Source organism: Bos indicus, chromosome 4 (genome assembly GCF_029378745.1).
Source record: "Bos indicus isolate NIAB-ARS_2022 breed Sahiwal x Tharparkar chromosome 4, NIAB-ARS_B.indTharparkar_mat_pri_1.0, whole genome shotgun sequence".
Classification (NCBI taxonomy): Eukaryota; Metazoa; Chordata; class Mammalia; order Artiodactyla; family Bovidae; genus Bos; species Bos indicus.
The window spans coordinates 5,673,054-5,691,045 of NC_091763.1; the positions used below are offsets into that span (position 1 = coordinate 5,673,054).

At 50.3% G+C, this 17,992-nt stretch overlaps 1 protein-coding gene and 1 non-coding gene across 4 annotated transcripts in view; one reads left to right on the top strand and one right to left on the bottom strand.

Annotated features, from left to right (window-relative positions):
• The window catches only part of GRB10 (growth factor receptor bound protein 10), a 219,951-nt gene that overhangs the window by 191,071 nt on the left and 10,888 nt on the right, over positions 1-17,992 (top strand). For all 3 annotated transcript variants that reach the window (XM_070787419.1, XM_070787418.1, XM_019959628.2), the window contains 6 exons: positions 852-962; positions 2,864-2,962; positions 13,614-13,691; positions 15,325-15,441; positions 16,270-16,336; positions 16,543-16,630. In XM_070787419.1, the coding sequence (XP_070643520.1) occupies positions 852-962; positions 2,864-2,962; positions 13,614-13,691; positions 15,325-15,441; positions 16,270-16,336; positions 16,543-16,630 (560 nt within the window). The remainder of the gene's footprint in view (positions 1-851; positions 963-2,863; positions 2,963-13,613; positions 13,692-15,324; positions 15,442-16,269; positions 16,337-16,542; positions 16,631-17,992) is intronic.
• TRNAT-UGU (transfer RNA threonine (anticodon UGU)) lies at positions 1,524-1,596 on the bottom strand. Its single transcript has one exon. It is a non-coding gene; the product is annotated as a tRNA-Thr (tRNA).

The following is a 17,992-nucleotide window of genomic DNA, read 5'->3' on the forward strand; positions in this document are numbered from 1 at the left end:
GGGCATGGCCACCAGAGAGGAGGGCGTGGCCACCAGGGAAAGGGGGTGTGAGCTGGACGGAACGGGCATGGCCACCAGAGAGGAGCGGCGTGGCCATCAGGGAAAGGGGGTGTGAGCTGGAGGGAACCAGCATGGGCACCAGGGTAAGGGGGCATGAACTGGAGGGAAGGAGCATGGCCACCAGAGAGGAGGGCGTGGCCACCAGGGAAAGGGGGCGTGAGCTGGAGGGAGGGGCGTGGCCACCAAGGAAAGGGGGCGTGAGCTGGATGGAAGGGGCGTGGCTGCACTCCATTCCTCTGAGGCTGCAGGTTTTCCTTGGTCACAGGGAGGTCCACTTCCTCATTTCCCAGCTCTGATGTGTGGCTTATGCGTCCTCCTCATTGCTGCTGAGGCCCAGGTCAGTTGTCGCCTAGAGGAGGAAATAGATGCAGGATGGACTGTTAAGGCACAGGATGGGACATTTTGTGAGCAGTTGGCCACTGATTACTCAGCATAACAAAGGTGGTGGGGGTCTTACATTTGAGTGTATGCTCCTAACCTTGACCATGGTTTGCAAATGTCCTGGTTTCCACTTTGAATATTACCTTATAAGGCGGAATATCAGATACATTGTATCCATCTGTCTGAATATTGGGAGGTGGGGTTTTTAGCACCACCCAGCATCCCAATTGGCTGGGGGATATGGTTTTAACTTGGCACTTATGTGACACCATGGTTATAACCTGTAGACTGTCAAAGGGGAGAGGTGTTGAGAGCACGCGTAGACTGCCCTCTGCTGACAAGGACAGGAAACACTTGCTCTTGGCTGTACTGAGAAGTTCCCTCGTATAAACCTGACCACTTCTCTGCAGGAGCCCAGACACCTGCAGCTGCTGGCCGACCTGGAGGACAGCAGCATCTTCTCCCTGATTGCTGGCAGGAAGCAGTACAGTGCCCCCACAGACTACGGCTTCTGCATAAAGGTACTGCCCACCCCGAGACGGTGAACTTTGAAATTAAACCAGCGACCTCCTTTCTTGGTTGTTGCTTTTTAAAAATAACAAACAGTTTCACATTGGATTTATGCACTGGTATAAAAATATTCCATGTGTGCTTTCAATGTGTCAGTCCTTGAGTAGCACAGATGCTCAGGGAAAAGCAGAAGCCCTGATGCACAATGCCCCATGGCTTAGGGGCGATGGGCCCCGTGGTTTAGGGAGCCCCCCAGCCTGTCACCTGAGTGGCCTCCAGGGTGCTGAGTAAGCTGATGCCTTCTGTGTGGGCTTCCAGTAACCAGGACATTAGACTAGCGATAGTGATAGTGAAGTCGCTCAGTCGTGTCCGACTCTTTGCAACCCCATGGACAGTAGCCAACCAATCTTCTCTGTCCATGGGATTTTCCAGGCAAGAATACTGGAGTGGGTTGCCATTTCCTTCTCCAGGGGATCTTCCCAACCCAGGGATCGAACCCGGATCTCCCGCATTGTAGGCAGACGCTTTACCATCTGAGCCACCAGGGAAGGCCCAACAGAGGAGCAAGTGAGAGGCCCCAGCGGGGATCGAACTCACAACCCCTGGTTTACAAGACCAGTGCTCTAACCACTGAGCTATGGAGACTAGGGGTGACCACAACTCTGCTTCTCACTGTGCAGGTGTGTGAGGGCACATCCTTACACACACACCTGTGTGAACAAGCACATGCGCACATGTAGACATATGTGTGCATGGTTATGTGCACACACACACAGTCGTTCCTACTCAGTGAGGTTGTGTTGTCAGTCACCATAATAGTAGATATTTACTGAATTACCCACTGTGCACGAGACATTCTGCTGAGGTTTCTACCTCCATCTTCCTGGGTCTTCCCAGGTGCTCACAGTGTGGGAACTGCCCAGCCCCGCTGCCCACATCAGGTTGCCAGTGAGTGAGCCCATAGTCCCCCAGCTGGGCTGTCTTCTAAGCTGGAGGAGGAGACAGGGCACAGGGAGCCTATTCCATCCAAAAATACCATTTTTCTGCTTGATTTAGTGAAGCTTCTTTGGTTACAAGTGGTAAGAACCAACCTCAAACCCCCTGAAGGCCGCGGTGCACAGGCGGCTGGTGGAGAGCAGCTCATGGGGGACTGGAGCCGTCCCCCTTTCCCCTGGCCCACATGCCAGCCCACAGCCCTGTGGCCTCTGCCTCTCCCAGTGTATCCGCCACATGCAGGGCTGTCCTTCAATCCTCCCCTGCATCCAGGTTCTCGAAGCAGGGAGCTGGGCTAGTCTGACCCCGCAGGGCCCCTCGGGTCTGGGCTCAGAGGGCCCAGCCCAGCCTGTGCCTGCTGGCTTTCTTCCGTCACAGCTGGCCCCTGCCCCTGGGTAGGCACCTGCCAGCTCTCCACTGCCTCTTCTGCGGCCACGTTGGTCTCGCTCTCTGGGCCTTTCCACAACATCTGTCCTTGGCCTCCACAGCCCTGAGTCTTGGAGGCTCCTCCCTGCCTCAGCTTACCCTGCAGGCCCTTCCCGCAGCTGCCTCTTCCTCGGGGGTGACGGAAGGCACCTCCTTCCAAAACCCAAGAGTGGCTGTCCTTCCAGGAACCCACCTTCCCTGCAAGAGCTGACTCTCCCCTACCCCCACCACCTTGCTGGTTTGCTTTCCTGTTTGTCTCCCCCAACAGTCACCATGGGAGGATGGCCGATCACTCAGCCAGGTACTAAGTAACCAGCTAGCAGGCCCGGCCTGGGCCCCACAGAGCCATGAGTGATGCCCAGGCGCACACACCTGCCCATGCTCCCGTCTCTGCCACCTGGTGGGTTGTGCTGCGGGTGGAGCTCAGGTCTGCCCTGAGAGGAAGGGTGGTCCTGACTCACTGTCACACTTACAGGTCTTCCTTCTCCTTTAGCCTAACAGAGTCAGGAACGAGGCTAAGGAGCTGCGCTTGCTCTGTGCCGAGGATGAGCAGAGCCGGACATGCTGGATGACAGCCTGCAGGCTCCTCAAGGTGGGTCCCCGTGGTCGCGGGGTGTTTATGTGTCACCCCATGGTCACTATGTGTGCGTGTCAGCCCCGAGGTTGCTGTGTGTGTGTGTGAACCCGTGGTCACTGTGTGTGCGTGTCAGCCCCGAGGTCACTGTGTGTGTGTCACTGTGGTCACTGTGTGTGTGCGTCATCCTGAGGTCACCGTGTATATCACTGCCTAGTCACTGTGTGTCCCCCGGTCACTGTGTGTATGCGTCATCCCGAGGTCACTGTGTGTGTCTTGTCCCACAATCACTGTGTGTGTGTGTACGTGTGACATCCTGCAGTCTGTGTGTTTGTGTGTGTGTGTGTGTGTGCATATGCATGCATGCATGTCAGCACCATGGTCACTGTGTGTGTGTATGTGTGTGTGTATGTAATCCTGCAGTCACTGTCTGTCTCTGTATCTGTGTGTGTGTCCCCAAGGTCCCTGTGTGTTTGTATCATGCCCTGATCACTGTGTGTGTGTGTGTATGTGTGTGTGTCCCCGAGGTCCCTGTGTCTGTATCATCCCCTGGCCGCTGTGTGTGTGTATCATCCCCAGTCACTGTGTGTGTGTGTGTGTGTGTGTGTGTGTGTGTGTGTGTGTGTATCATACCTGGTCACTGTGTGTGTTTGTGTGTGTGTGTATGCGTGTCCCTGAGGTCCCTGTGTCTGTATCATCCCCTGGCCCCTGTGTGTGTGTATCATCCCCGGTCACTGTGTGTGTGTGTGTGTGTGTGTGATCCCTGGTCACTGTGTATGTTTGTGTGTGTGTGTATGCGTGTCCCTGAGGTCCCTGTGTCTGTATCATCCCCTCGTCACTGTGTGTGTGTGTGTGTGTATCATCCCCCAGTCACTGTGTGTGCTTGTCAGTGGTCACTGTGTGTGGGTGTCGGCAGTCACTGTGTGTGTGTTTGGCTGTATCATCCCCCAGTCACTGTGTGTGCATATCGGTGGTCACTGTGTGTGTGTGTTGGCGGTCCCTGTGTGTGTGTGTGTGTGTGTGTGCGCGCGCACATGCATGTCACTGGTCACTGTGTGAGACCCCAAGGTCACAGCGTGTGACAGTGCACACCTCTCCACGGATGATGCCTCTCACCCTCCACGTCCCGTCACTGGGCTCTGGGAGTCGAGGGTCCTCGAATGTGTTTTCAGTTTCAGAAGCTCCCGCAGAGCTATTACATTAGCAGAGCCGGAGCCAGTTCCCAACCCGATGGTGGTGGCACTTAGGGTGGGAGCAGGCTGTGCTGTGCTTTGCAGGACACTTAGCAGCCCTGCCCTCGTCTCTCCCATGAGACGCCAGCAGCACCCCAGCAGCTGAGACGGCCCCACATGTCCCCTGGGTGTGGGGAGGGTTGAGAACCACTGCCTTAAAGAAATGGGGAGCAAAAGGTCAGGACAAAGGAGTCAGAAGATGTGATGGGTAGCCACACATAGGTCACCAGGAAGTTAATGGTTTTCCTGATGCAGCATCACACTCGGGAATTCCCAAAGTGCCAGGGCCTTGCAGCAAACATGGCAGATCGTCTGGCTCCTGACAGGGTCTCAAGGGAAACTGTCTCCCAACAATAATTCTAAAGGAAGTATCTTGCTCGGACCATCTCGTGGGACCACACCCCATGATGTGCAATTTCACAGAAACGGCCCGGGTGACCTCACAGGCCCTGTAGACGAAGTGCAGGGCAGTGCACCGCCTTGTAATATGGCATAGAGTGTTCCTCTGCACACACACACCACGTGCTGGAAATTACTTAGTATAGAAAGTCCTCGTGAGTTACAGACAGGTTAGCTGATAAAACAGACTCAGCCCAAGTCAAGGGCTGGCAGGGACGCGTGTTTCCTTAGCTGCAGCCGCCACGTGCAACCACAGTCTCTTGCAGAAGTCCCCAGCCGTCCCTGAGGCTTCCAGCTACTGCGAGACTCTGGGTGGCGTCCCTTGGAGACACACGTGGGAGGCTGAGCTCCGAGACTCCTGAGAGGCGCTGCAGGCTTCTGGGAGAGGTGGCCAGTGTTCTGTGCCAGAACCTTACTTTGTTTTATTTTTTGTCACTGATGAAACAGAGAACAGTTAAAATAGAAATGTTACTGTTCTGTAATAGAAGAGGAGATGCTGTGTTGGTATAAGACATCCTATGTCACAGGCTGCTCCCTGGCGCTGTGCTGTGCTCAGTCGCTCAGTCCTGTCTTTGGAACCCTACGGACGGTAGCCCGCCAAGCTCCTCTGTCCATGGGATTCTCCAGGCAAAAGTACTGGAGTGGGTTGCCATTTCCTCCTCCAGGGGATCTTCCCAACCCAGGGATTGAACCCTCGTCTCTTAGATCTCCTGCGTTGGCAGGCAGGTTCTTTACCACTCAACGCCACCTGGGAAGCCCCCTGATCCCTGACAAGTCAGTCAGTTCAGTCGCTCAGTCGTGTCCAACTTTTTGTGACCCCATGAACTGCAGCACACCAGGCCTCCCTGTCCATCACCAACTCCCAGAGTTTACTCAAACTCATGTCCATTGAGTTAATGATGCCTGCCAACCATCTCATCCTCCATCATCCCCTTCTCCTGCCCTCAGTCTTTCCCAGGATTAGGGTCTTTTCCAATGAGTCAGCTGTTCACATCAGGTGGCCAAAGTGTTGGAGTTTCAGTTTCAGCATCAGTCCTTCCAGTGAACACCCAGGACTGATCTCCTTTAGGATGGACTGGTTGGATCTCCTTGCAGTCCAAGGGACTCTCAAGAGTATTCTCCAACACCACAGTTCAAAAGCATCAATTCTTCAGTGCTCAGCTTTCTTTATAGTCCAACTCTCACATCCATACATGACCACAGGAAAAACCATAGCCTTGACTAGACGGACCTTTGTTGGCAAAGTAATGTCTCTGCTTTTGAATATGCTATCTAGGTTGGTCATAACTTTCCTTCCAAGCAGTAAATGTCTTTTAATTTCATGGCTGCAATCACCATCTGCAGTGATTTTTGGAGCCCCCAAAAATAAAGTCAGCCACTGTTTCCACTGTTTCCCCATCTATTTCCCATGAAGTCATGGGACCGGATGCCATGATCTTCGTTTTCTGAATGTTGAGCTTTAATCCAACTTTTTCACTCTCCTCTTTCACTTTCATCAAGAGACTCTTTAGTTCCTTTTCACTTTCTGCCATAAGGGTGGTGTTATCTGCATATCTGAGGTTATTGATATTTCTCCTGACCATCTTGATTCCAGCTTGTGCTTCTTCCAGCCCAGCGTTTCTCATGATGTACTCTGCATAGAAATTAAATAAGCAGGGTGACAATATACAGCCTTGACATACTCCTTTTCCTATTTGGAACCAGTCTGTTGTTCCATGTCCAGTTCTAACTGTCGCTTCTTGACCCACATACATATTTCTCAAGAGGCACGTCAGGTGATCTGGCATTCCCATCTCTTTCAGACTTTTCCACAGTTTGTTGTTATCCACACAGTCAAAGGCTTTGGCATAGTCAATAGAGCATAAGTAGATGTTTGTAACTCTCTTGCTTTTTTGATGATCCAGAGGATGTTTGCAATTTGATTTCTTGTTCCTCTGCCTTTTCTAAATCCAGCTTGAACATCTGGAAGTTCACAGTTTATGTACTGTTGAAGCCTGGCTTGGAGAATTTTGAGCATTACTTTGCTAGCATGTGAGATGAGTGCAACTGTGTGGTAGTTTGAGCATTCTTTGGCATTGCCTTTCTAGGGATTGGAATCAAAACTGACCTTTTCCAGTCCTGTGGCCACTGCTGAGTTTTCCAAATTTGCTGGCATCTTGAGTGCAGCACTTTCACAGCATCATCTTTCAGGATTTGAAATAGCTCAACTGGAATTCCATTACCTCCACTAGCTTTGTTCATAGTGATGCTTCTTAAGGCCCACTTGACTTCACATTCCAGAATGTCTGGCTCTAGGTGAGTGATCACACCATCGTGATTATCTGGGTCGGGAAGATCTTTTTTGTGTAGTTCTTCTGTGTATTCTTGCCACCTCTTCTTAATATCTTCTGCTTCTGTTAGGTCCATACCATTTCTATCCTGACAAGCTGGTGTTAAAGCCAAGTATCCCTCAATAGGGAGCTGGTTCCCTGAGTTAAGGGATTTTCATGCAGAGAGCCCCCTGCGGCTGGAGAAGGAACAGGCTCCTCTCAGGGTTCTGCAGTGGGGAATGTTCCAGGATGTACTATTAACAATTCAACAGCACGGTGCAGAAGGGTGTTTAGAGAGATCACTGCATTTGTGGAGTGAGGGGTGGAGGTGTGTGTTCACATTTGCTGGTGTGTAAACATGAGGTGGCAGGCGAACATGGAGGCCGCTCACTGGAACCTGGAGGCTGTGGGGCAGACAGGGCACATGTGCAGGGAGACCTTCAGGGTTTCGTGTTTGTGTGATTTCATTTATTTTTTTCTCTGCAAAAATATAACCTCTTTCGGAAAAAGCAAAAAGGAGATGCAGAAGGACATGATACTACGGCGTCATGTTCCGTGGGTAACAGGCAGTGATGTGGCCCTACTTCTGACCGGTCTCTCACGTGAGGAGAGTGGGCGTCTCTGTGCTGTCGTAACCAGGTGCAGGGAGGGAGTGGCCGAGCTCGCAGCGGCCGTGATGCCTGGCTGTTATTTGTGCCAATGACACGTGTTTTGTGTGTGCTGGCACAGTGTGAACGTTCCGGAGCATCCACGTGGGCCACGCATCACCTCACACCTGTGACCTCACTGCTCACAGCAGCTCTGTGCACACACCTACAACCGTCCTCAGAGCACAGGTGGCAGACCTGAAGCCCATGACTTGCCACACGTGGCTGCTGGCATGGGGCTGAGCCAGCGCAGGACCCCCGCGTGCTGGCCCCAGAACTCCATCCCTGACCGGCACCCTCACTGCCTCCCTGAGAGTCTCCAGGAAACAGAGATCCATCCATTCCAGACGTGAGCCTGTTGTCCCAGTCGCAGTGCCCCGAGGGAACCACTGACTCCACATCCCACAGTGCCGTCCTGCAGGGAGGCAGGGCCTGGCCCGGGTCACTGCAGCAAGGCAGCGGTGGCTGGAGCCTTTGTCAAGTCAACAGCAGTGGAGTCGTATCCTCCCACCTTGGCTGGCCATACCCCTGGGCTCCTGCCTCTACAGAGCAGACAGCATCAGCCTCTGGTGTGAGGGATCCCTTACAGACATCCAGGTCTCCTCCCTGCCTGCCCTCAGCTCCATTCATCTTGCTCAGTGGGGCGAAGCATAATGGGAACAAGGTCCTCCTTGATGACGTCACCCTGTACCCCCACATTGCCTCGAGAACAGGATGTGTTGTGCTCCAGAGACTTGCACCCTTCAAAAGTGCTGGGGAACCTTCTCAAACGCCGCCTGTTCCCCTGGCCCTGCGGCATCACCAGCTTCTTGGACTGTGAGCACTGGTTCAGTCAGTGGTCAGTCTTGTCTTCTTCATGGGGAGACCAGTCCTCAGGCTGCAGGGACCTGACCTGGAGAGGCTCAAGGCTCCCTTCACTTTTCCTTGCTTCTGCTCTCATGTCCAGGTGCCATCCTGCCTGGCTCCCCCCAGATCCTCAGAGCTGGGATGACCTAGTGCTCAGAACATAAGAGATGCTCAGAAAATGTGCACTGAATGAAAGTGGAAACTGACCCAAATACCTGTGTCTGGCTTTCAGTGACGTTGCAACAGCAATTTGGATGGTATAAAAATCCCAGGGTGTTTTTGAGAGGAAAGCCTTCTTTTGAGTTAACTTAGGACCTTCCTGTTTCTCTTAAGTACCAATCCAGTTACACCTCCTTTAAAATATGTATGTGTACATATATATATATATATATATAGCTCAAACCTCCTGGGGAGAAAACTGGTTAGTATCTGCTTTTGTTCCTCTACCTTCCTACTACTGCTGCTGCTAAGTTGCTTCAATCATGTCCGACTCTGTGCAACCCCATAGACAGCAGCCCACCAGGCTCCCCCGTCCCTGGGATTCTCCAGGCAAGAACACTGGAGTGGGTTGCCATTTCCTTCTCCAATACATGAAAGTGAAAAGTGAAAGGGAAGTCACTCAGTTGGGTCCGACCCTCAGCAACCCCATGGACTGCAGCCCACCAGCCTCCTCCATCCGTGGGATTTTCTAGGCAAGAGTACTGGAGTGGGGTGCCATTGCCTTCTCCGACCTTCCTACTACAGTGTTTCCTAAATGACTTCATAGACTCCAGGGGCTGTGCAGGGAGTGTGAAAACTGTGTTATTTACCTACCGTATCCTTCCTGTGACCCTCCACCTTCTAGAAGCTTCTTAAGCTGCTATTGCAATTCTTCCCCAAGAGGGAGATCTTGCTTCATCGACACAAGATTCTGTAGGGCAGTGGTCCCCCATGCTTTTTGGCACCAGGGACCAGTTTTCTGGAAGATAATTTTTCCATGGACTGAGGCAGGGTGGCGTGGTTTCCAGATGATTCAAGCACACTGCATTTATTGTGTACTTTGCTGCTAAGTCACTTCAGTCGTGTCCAACTCTGTGCGACCCCATAGACGGCAGCCCACCAGGCTCCCCTGTCCCTGGGATTCTCCAGACAAGAACACTGGAGTGGGTTGCCATTTCCTTCTCCAATGCATGAAAGTGAAAAGTGAAAGTGAAGTCGCTCAGTCGTGTCTGACTCTTAGCGACCCCACGGACTGCAGCCTACCAGGCTCCTCCATCCATGGGATTTTCCAGACAAGAGTACTGGAGTGGGGTGCCATTGCCTTCTCCAATTGTGTACTTTACTTCCCTTATTATTACATTATAATATATGATGAAATCATTCTACAGCTTACCACAGTGCAGAATCAATGGGAGCCCTGAGCTTGTTTTCCTGAGCTCAGGCAGCAATGCAAGTGATGGGGAGTGGCTGTAAGTACAGATGAAGCTTCACTTGCTCGCCTGCTGCTCACCTGCTGCTGTGCAGCCCAGATCCTAACAGGCCGTGAACCAGCACGTTTGTGACCCAGGGGCTGGGGACCCCTACTCCAGGAATTCCCTGGTGGTCCAGTGATTAGGACTCAGCGCTTTCACTGCCAGGGCCCAGGTTCCAATTCCTAGTGGGTGACGGAGATCCTGTAAGCCACCCAAGCAGGGATAAAAAATACATATAATTTTTTTTTTTAAACTCGAGTTCTTAAAGAAGCTTTAAAACAACAACAGCAAAACAAAACAAAAAACCCCACAGAATTCTGTAATGAATCACTTAACATGGAAAAGGCAATTAAAGTGGATGTTGGGCACAACGGCAGCCAAGGGGCCTCCTGCCTGGCACAGGCATCTGGAGCAGAGGTTGCTTACAGCACCTGGAAGCAGCACAAGTGCAGGGACTGAGAAGTTGTGTCGGGTAGAGGCAAAGTGTGCCAGCTCTGCTGATAGCACCGGTGGTTTGCTGCAAGCTCACCATATGCCACGCCCCTGCTTGGAGCTTCATGTTACCCCATTTGATCATTATGAGAACTTGGGGGGAAATACAGCCTTCACAGTACAGTGTGGAGAGAGTGCTGGGAGCGTGGCTGGCCAAGACTCCATGTCCCTTGGAGGACTTTCTTGGGAAGCCCAGGTGGGACTTGGAGAATGGCTCAGCTGTGTTCCAGCCTCCCATCTGGTGGTGCCACCTGCCAGCACACAGCCAAGCTCACTGCCTGTTTGGATCCCAGAAGTTCAGACCTGAGGTTCCCAAAAGCCAGTCCTCTGACTGCTGAGAATTTTGGGAAATATCTTCTCTAGGGCCAGGCTTCCCTGGTGGCTCAGCGGTAAAGAATCTATCTGCCAATGCAGGAGACACAGGTTTGATTCTTGGTCCAGGAATATCCCCTGGAACAGGAAATGACAACCTACTCCAGCATTCTTGCCTGGAGAACCGCATGGAGAGAGGAACCTGGTGGGCTATAGTTCATGGGGTCAGAACTGGACACAACTTAGTGACTAAACAACAGCAACTTCTCTAGGGCACAGCAAAACAAAGCAAATGGGGACAGTGCAGTCAGCTTTCCACAAGCAGTTAATAGCTGCATTCACGGTAATGGCTTTATTCTTTAATCTGAGAGTGTATAAACTTAGCTAATTTGAACTTTCTAAAACTCTGATTGTCTGATCTACTGTTATATCAACAGTATTTTATAAAATATTGTTGATATGGTGGTAGATCAACAATTAATTTTTGGTGTGTGTGTATGTTGGCTTATTTGGAAAATTAGTTACTAGGGCTTAAGACAGTCACAGATTTTTTTTTTTCCCCAAAAATCTGATTACTTCGTGAAGCCTAAAATAATCAAAGTCCCTGATGTAGACCTTCCCTTTTACCTTCTTTCCTGTAAGAAGATCTCTCAAGTCCAGTGGTTCCCAAATTTTATTTTTACATTCCCCCATTTCAATTTTTGTTTAGAAATAGCCTCCACTCATAGCATCTCTGAAGCACATTTCCACCGTGAGACAGTTTGAAAGCCTGCCTGCCCCATCCCCTCCTGCCTCTTGCCCACCTACTGCACTGCATGGTGTGTGAGCAGCCCCAGTTCACACCTGTGTGAACTATAAACACAGATGTCTTTTCTATGTGAACAGATGAAAACGGGAATTAAAGTACATGGAGAGCAGAAAGGAAGGAAGGATGTAAAACCCAGTCATTTTAAAAATGGGAACAGTAAAGACAGACTTTGCATGTCTACCTAAGTTTTTAAATCAAGATGAAATGGACATTCTTTGCAAGACAGAAAAACCTGAAAATTAACTGGAAAACCCAGAGGGAGAAATTGAACTCCCATTTAAAAAAAAAAAAAAAAATTGAGTTCCTTTAAACTTTGAGAAACATTCAGGCTCTGTGCTATGTAAACTGTAACAGGACCAGGAATAACACTGCATGCTGAGGTTTTGGTCACCTTCACCCATCAGGGCCTGTGCTGTCCTTTTGGACACAAGTCAGATGTGGCCATAGAGATTGCATTTCGTTCTTCCTGAATCCACACTCTTCTCTCTAGGATGAGAACTCCACTCAGCAGCCATTTGAATATGGGCCTGCTGACAACAAAATCTCTCCATGTCTATTTTGACTTTGCTTTCATTATTGAGGGAACTTTTCACAGTTGATCAAGTCCTAGATTAGGGTTATTTGATCCTGTGCTTCTCCCATCCCATTGTCTTCTAACTCTCATCATGCAGGTTAAAAAGTTAGCTGTCCTTCTCATTGCATCTTTGAAAATAATGAGTCTTTCTCTGGTTGCTTTTACATTTTCTCTGTTTCTGTTTTGCATGATGTTCCTGGCTGATTTTGTTTATTTGTTCCTTTTGTTTTGTCTTATCCCGCACCTAGATTCTGTAGCTTGGTGTATTTTAATTTGTTTGGAAAATTCTTGGCCATCATCACAAACATACTGCCTTTTCATACTGTTCATGGAGTTCTTGAGACAAGAATACTGGTTTGGTTTGCCACTCCCTCCTCTGGTGGACCATGTTTTGTCAGAACTCTTCATTATGATCCATCTATTTTGGGTAGCCCTGCACAGCATGGTTCTTAGCTTCCCTGAGTTACACAGGCCCCTTCTCCACAAGACTGTCACCCAAGGAGATCAAACAAGGTAATCCTAAAAGAAATCAACCCTGAATATTCATTGGAAGGACTGGTGCTGAAGCTCCAATTCTTTGGCACCTGATGCAAAGAATCAACTCATTAGAAAAGACCATGATGCTGGGAAAGATTGAAGGCAAAAGGAGAAGGGGGTGGCAGAAGATTCAATGGACATGAATTTGCGCGAACTCCAGGAGATAGTGGAGGACAGGAGCCTGGGAGTCACTAAGTTGGACATGACTTAGTGACTAAACTACATCTGAAACATTTGTTTTGACCTGGTCTCTCTCTTCCTGTCTCACTGGGGTGCGACTGTATCTACGGTAGACCTTTTCATCATGTTCCAAATATGTTAGCTTTAGAAGTGAGTACTTACTGCTGGTCCTTGAGCTGGAAATGAGTTCACATCCGTGAAGAACAGTGAAGAGGAAAATGCAGCCTGCTGGATTCCTCTTTCCTCTTCCTTTTTTCTTTTCTGTGTGGTTTGAAGGTGTAACTGAGGAGGCAGGTTGGGACATCAGGACTATAGGAGGCTTTGCAGGACACTCAGTGCTTACTGACCGAGGAAATAAAGCCCAAGCTGCTGAGCTGGTTGGGCAGGGAGGCTAGTGGTTAGGAAGAGCACTGGTTTGGAAGCAGGATTGTCCATTCAGAACCTGAATCCTTACTTTACCATGACCTTGAGCAACTTGCTTCACTTGTTTGTGTTCTGTTGTTTGTGAAATGAGGATAAACTACATATTTCATAAAATAGAGAGGATTAAATAAAAGAGCAGCATAAAGCACTCAGAGCTTTGCCCAGAGCAACATTTAGTAAGGCTAATTGTTCTTGCTAGGCATTATTATGTTGTTACTTCTTTGACCACTTCCTGCCCACCCAGCACCCCCAGACAGATAGTGGTAACTGACCGTGGAGTGTTGGTGGTGGCAGGCCCCAGAGACAGGGCTCTGTTGGGTGTTTATTCTTAAGTTCACCCAGTTGTCGCCCATTATTCTATATGAGTGTGGCTCTTGAGTGCCAAGGGTTTGCCCCGTGTGGGGCTTTAGGGGCTCCAGATGCCCTGGTGACTGACTCTGGCCCTCCTTACCTCTTCAGTATGGGATGCTCCTTTACCAGAACTACAGAATCCCACAGCAGAGGAAGGCCATGCTGTCCCACTTCTCGACTCCAGTGGTAAGTCAAGCTGCACCTCTGAAGCCACATTCCTCTTCAGCTGCTGCATCAGCACGGGCTGTGGGCATCTTTTCTCAGATGAGGCTGCCCCGAGGAGCCAGAATAGCCGACCAGCATGCATTTCCCAGGAGATGGACTTTGTCGTCTCAGCAGTGTGACTGCTGGGAGCAGATCCCTCTCTACCCTCTCCCCTTTCCCACGTCTCCCTGCAGCATTGCTTTGGTGAATGGCTCCCACTGAGAGCTCTATTCTAGTGTTCAGAATGTTGACAGCGCCCACATCTACTGAGGAGCTGCCTTCACCACCTTCGCTTCTGTCCATTTCAGCCGGGGGGTCCATGGTGCTGTTGACCATGATGCTTGAGTCCTAGTGAAAATTGAGATTGTAATGAGTCTTCCTGTGATCTCAGGGTGGACTTTATGTCTCAGAGGTGCAGAAACAGTTCATCCTCCCCAAATATGATCTTAACACATTATTAACTAGGTGATGTATTAACACATTTTTTGTTATCCAAATATTTATTGGCCAGGAGTGTCAGTACATTTTTAGAAAGTGATCAAATTAACATCACTGTGTGAAGTTGTTAGATCTTAAAATTGATCAAAGGTTCATTATACAGTTTATGATTATTGTTATCACTCATGTTTTGCTCCATTAGGTTTTTGTAGCACCTTGTGTATATTTGTGAAATTTTCAAAAATGACACATCGAGAAATCTTGAGTGAAAAAATTTTCAGTGAATTTTATGCAGATATCCTCTCTGAGTGTCCGAGTGACATATATGTTAGTGTCTCAGAAGATGATAGTTCTTCAGAATATAGTTCTGATTCAGACAATGTGAATATCAGACCAACAAAAAGACAGAAAACCTCAATGATTGATTCTGATGCAGAAAGTGAAAATGAAACTCATGGTGCTGGAGAAAACTTTACAGGGGTAACTATTGAATGTGATAACCTGCAAAATGTTAGTGAAATAACAGAATTAATTTTTTGGCCAGCCAAAATAAAAAGCATCACCAACCACAGGTGTTAGTTTCTGCAGAAATCCCCCAGTTGATAAGGAGTTAACAATCTCTCAATGTCCATTCCTCAGAGATGTCAAAGTACCCACAGAAGCGGTGCCCGTGTTTCTGTGAACTGACTTACCTGAGAAGGGATTTGGCTGCTGGTGAGGGCTGGCTCACCTTTGACGTTACCATTTCTTGGATGAGTTTTTTGTGGGTTTTTTGGTAATGGAGGAGAAAGAAAGAATGATTTTATTACTTTGCCAGGCAAAGGGAGACCACAGCAGGCTAGGTCCTCAAGAACTGTGCTCTCCTTTGATGAGTTTTAATTCACATTAGAGACCCTGTGGACGACCACACGGGTGGACACCAGTGGCCTCACCAGCAGCTTCCGAATATCTTGAGAGAACTGGAAGGTTTCTTTCCTCTTCTTGAGAAAAACCAAAGCCATTTTTCTTCCAAGGGCCCTTCAGACACTAAGTGTTCTGTCCGATCCTTGGCAGCGGGGTCCTTGCCCATCCTTTGCTGCCCCTCCCTGGGTCTGCACAGCTATCCCACGCAGCAGTTCCTACCTGCTGCTCTGCTTGCTTCCCTGTGTCTCAAGAATCCACGGCCTCTCCTTTGCAGCGCAGTGTCTCTGAGAACTCCCTTGTGGCAATGGATTTCTCTGGGCAAACGGGAAGAGTAATCGAGAATCCAGCTGAGGCCCAGAGCGCAGCCCTGGAAGAAGGCCACGCCTGGAGGGTAAGACTGTGGCCCAGTCCCACCCCTGGTCTGCCCCAGAGAAATGGCTCTGTGCTGGCGGCAGGGATGCGGGGCGGGGAAGGGGGTGGCTGTGAGTTCTCACCTGCAGGAAGCTGTGGCTTGCCTGGGCGCCTCCACACCCCCGGTACCTGGCCACCCCCACGGCCTGTCTTTGGGCTGCCATGGAGGGGAGGGGCAGGAGCAGAGCCCTGAGGCCCCTTGGCCCTCAGCCCTGTCCCTACTAATGTGTCATCAGGGCCTCTGGGGAGAGCGCCGGGCCAGGCGTTCCCATCGTGGCTCAACCGCCGACCAACCTCCCAGCCTTGAACAGTCTCTTTACTCTGAGACTCAAGTTCCTAATTTCCAGATGGAAGAATTTCACCCAACTTCCAAGCTTTTCTGAGCTTTCAAGGCAACTCTGGCTCAGAAAGCCTCCCCATCCTTCAGCTTCACAGTGTTCAGAAAAGGAGAATGTCCCCAAAGCTACAGACCTGAGTTCCCTGTGGAAGCTCATAGTTTTCTCCTAAGGTGTGTCGGGAACTGTACTGCGTGTCTTCTGTGTGACAGACAGCCCGGCTTCAGCACTGGGATCGTTAGCAATATCCCGGGGTGGGACGCTTCTGGTTTTGCTTTTAACGACTGCGACCCATAAGCTGTTTGCCCTCCTGCTCACATGGGAGGGGTCCTTGTGACCACATGGGACTAGGCAGCTGTCATCCCGCCATCAAGGGCCTTTCACCCAGCCAGCCTCCTGCCCCGTGTGTCCCAGGTGGCGCGGTGATTGTGTTCGCGGCTCACTTGGCGCTGACGCAGGGATTTCTTTTGCAGAAACGAAGCACGCGGATGAATATCCTAGGTAGCCAAAGCCCCCTCCACCCTTCCGCCCTCAGTACAGGTAAACACGGCATGTTGGCTTGATATTGTTGTACATAAATAACATAAAAGCGCTCCCAGCCCTCCCCAAGCCTCACGGCAGGCCTGGAGTACAGCGCACGAAAGCTGGGACCGCAGGAGTCAGGGCCCCATGTGGCCCCCAGCGCGCTTAGCAAGGCGGCTACCGTGCACGGAGCCCAGCCTACCCTCCTTCTCTGGTCCCCACAGTGATTCACAGGACGCAGCACTGGTTTCACGGCAGGATCTCCAGGGAGGAGTCGCACCGGATCATTAAACAGCAGGGGCTCGTGGATGGGTAAGGGACGCGTCCCGGGCAGGAGTCTGCTGGGCTCAGCTCCTCAGAGCATCTTGCTGTGTGTGCGTGTGGGCAGAGGGGGCGAGGGTGGTGCAACAACCTCATTTTAAGTTGGAGCATTGTGCTCAGGAGTATGAAGGTGGTGCAGGATTTCCACGGCTAGGAAGTAGACAGAATGGCAGTCCATTTGTCCAGACCCCATAATCCTCCTCCACCTATTGGATGCAATTGGAACAGCCAAAGAACACACTCTAATTAATAAGGCAGCAGGCAAATGGAAGTGTCTTTTTGACTACACCTTTTACTTTATGCATTATATCTTTGACTTTTGCCCCAACCACCCCAAACCTCAGTGGCTTAAAGCAGCGAAGCTGTATCCTTGTTCACAGTTGGTGCAGATTGGGTGGACAGTCACACTGGGGCCTGAAGAGCTGGGGCTAGGATGGCTGGACTTATGCGTCCAGTGGCCAGTGCTGCTGTGGATGGGTGATGAGGCAGCTGGGTGCAGGCCTCTGGCATGCTAGCCTGCCAGGGTCCATGCACTTCACAGCCATCATGGGGGCCCTGGGGGTAAGAGATCAAACCCCAGTGCACAAGCACTTCTTAAGCTGACACCTGCTTGGAAAAGGCAAGCCACATGGCCAGGCTCAGCATCATGGGAATGCGAGGGATCTGCCTAGAGTGAGGTACTGCTGTGTGAGGGCCCAGGGAGTGGTCCCTGCGGAGCTCAGCCAGAGTTCTGTCTCCAGGCCCCAAGAGGCCCTGAGGAGCTGGTTGGCTGCCTTGGTCCATCTTGTCAGAGCTGCTTCTCACTGGGTCTACTCAGAAAACAGTCTTAGAAGCTGCTCAGCTCAAAACACTCCTTGTATTGTTTAAATGCTTCATCTTTAAAAAGTTTTATTGTGGACATCTGAGAATTCACCTGAGAGAGGAGAGTATAACAAACCACGTCTGCCTCTTGCACAGCTTCAGAACTTGCTCACCTGAGCCTGTCTCTTCCCCTTCCTACATTTTTATTATTATTTTTTCTCCTTCTTCTTCCAACTTTTCCGACTTTTCTTCCTCTTCTTCCTTCTTCTTCTGGAGTCTTCTAAAGGAAATCCCAGACACTCAGAATTTTTACCAGTAACTGTTGCAGTGAGTGTCTCTGTGTCTTTCGACACAACCACAATAGCATCATTGCACTTAAGATAAACAGGAATTCCTTAATGTCCTCAGAAGTGCTGTCATGTTCATGCACACAGTCCTTTAATGTACTTGGTCTAAATGGAGAGCCATCCATGGCATCTAGTTGCTGTCTCTCTAAGTCTCCCTAAATAGAATAGGTCTCCCGCCACTGCATTTTCTTTCCTCTTTTTTTTT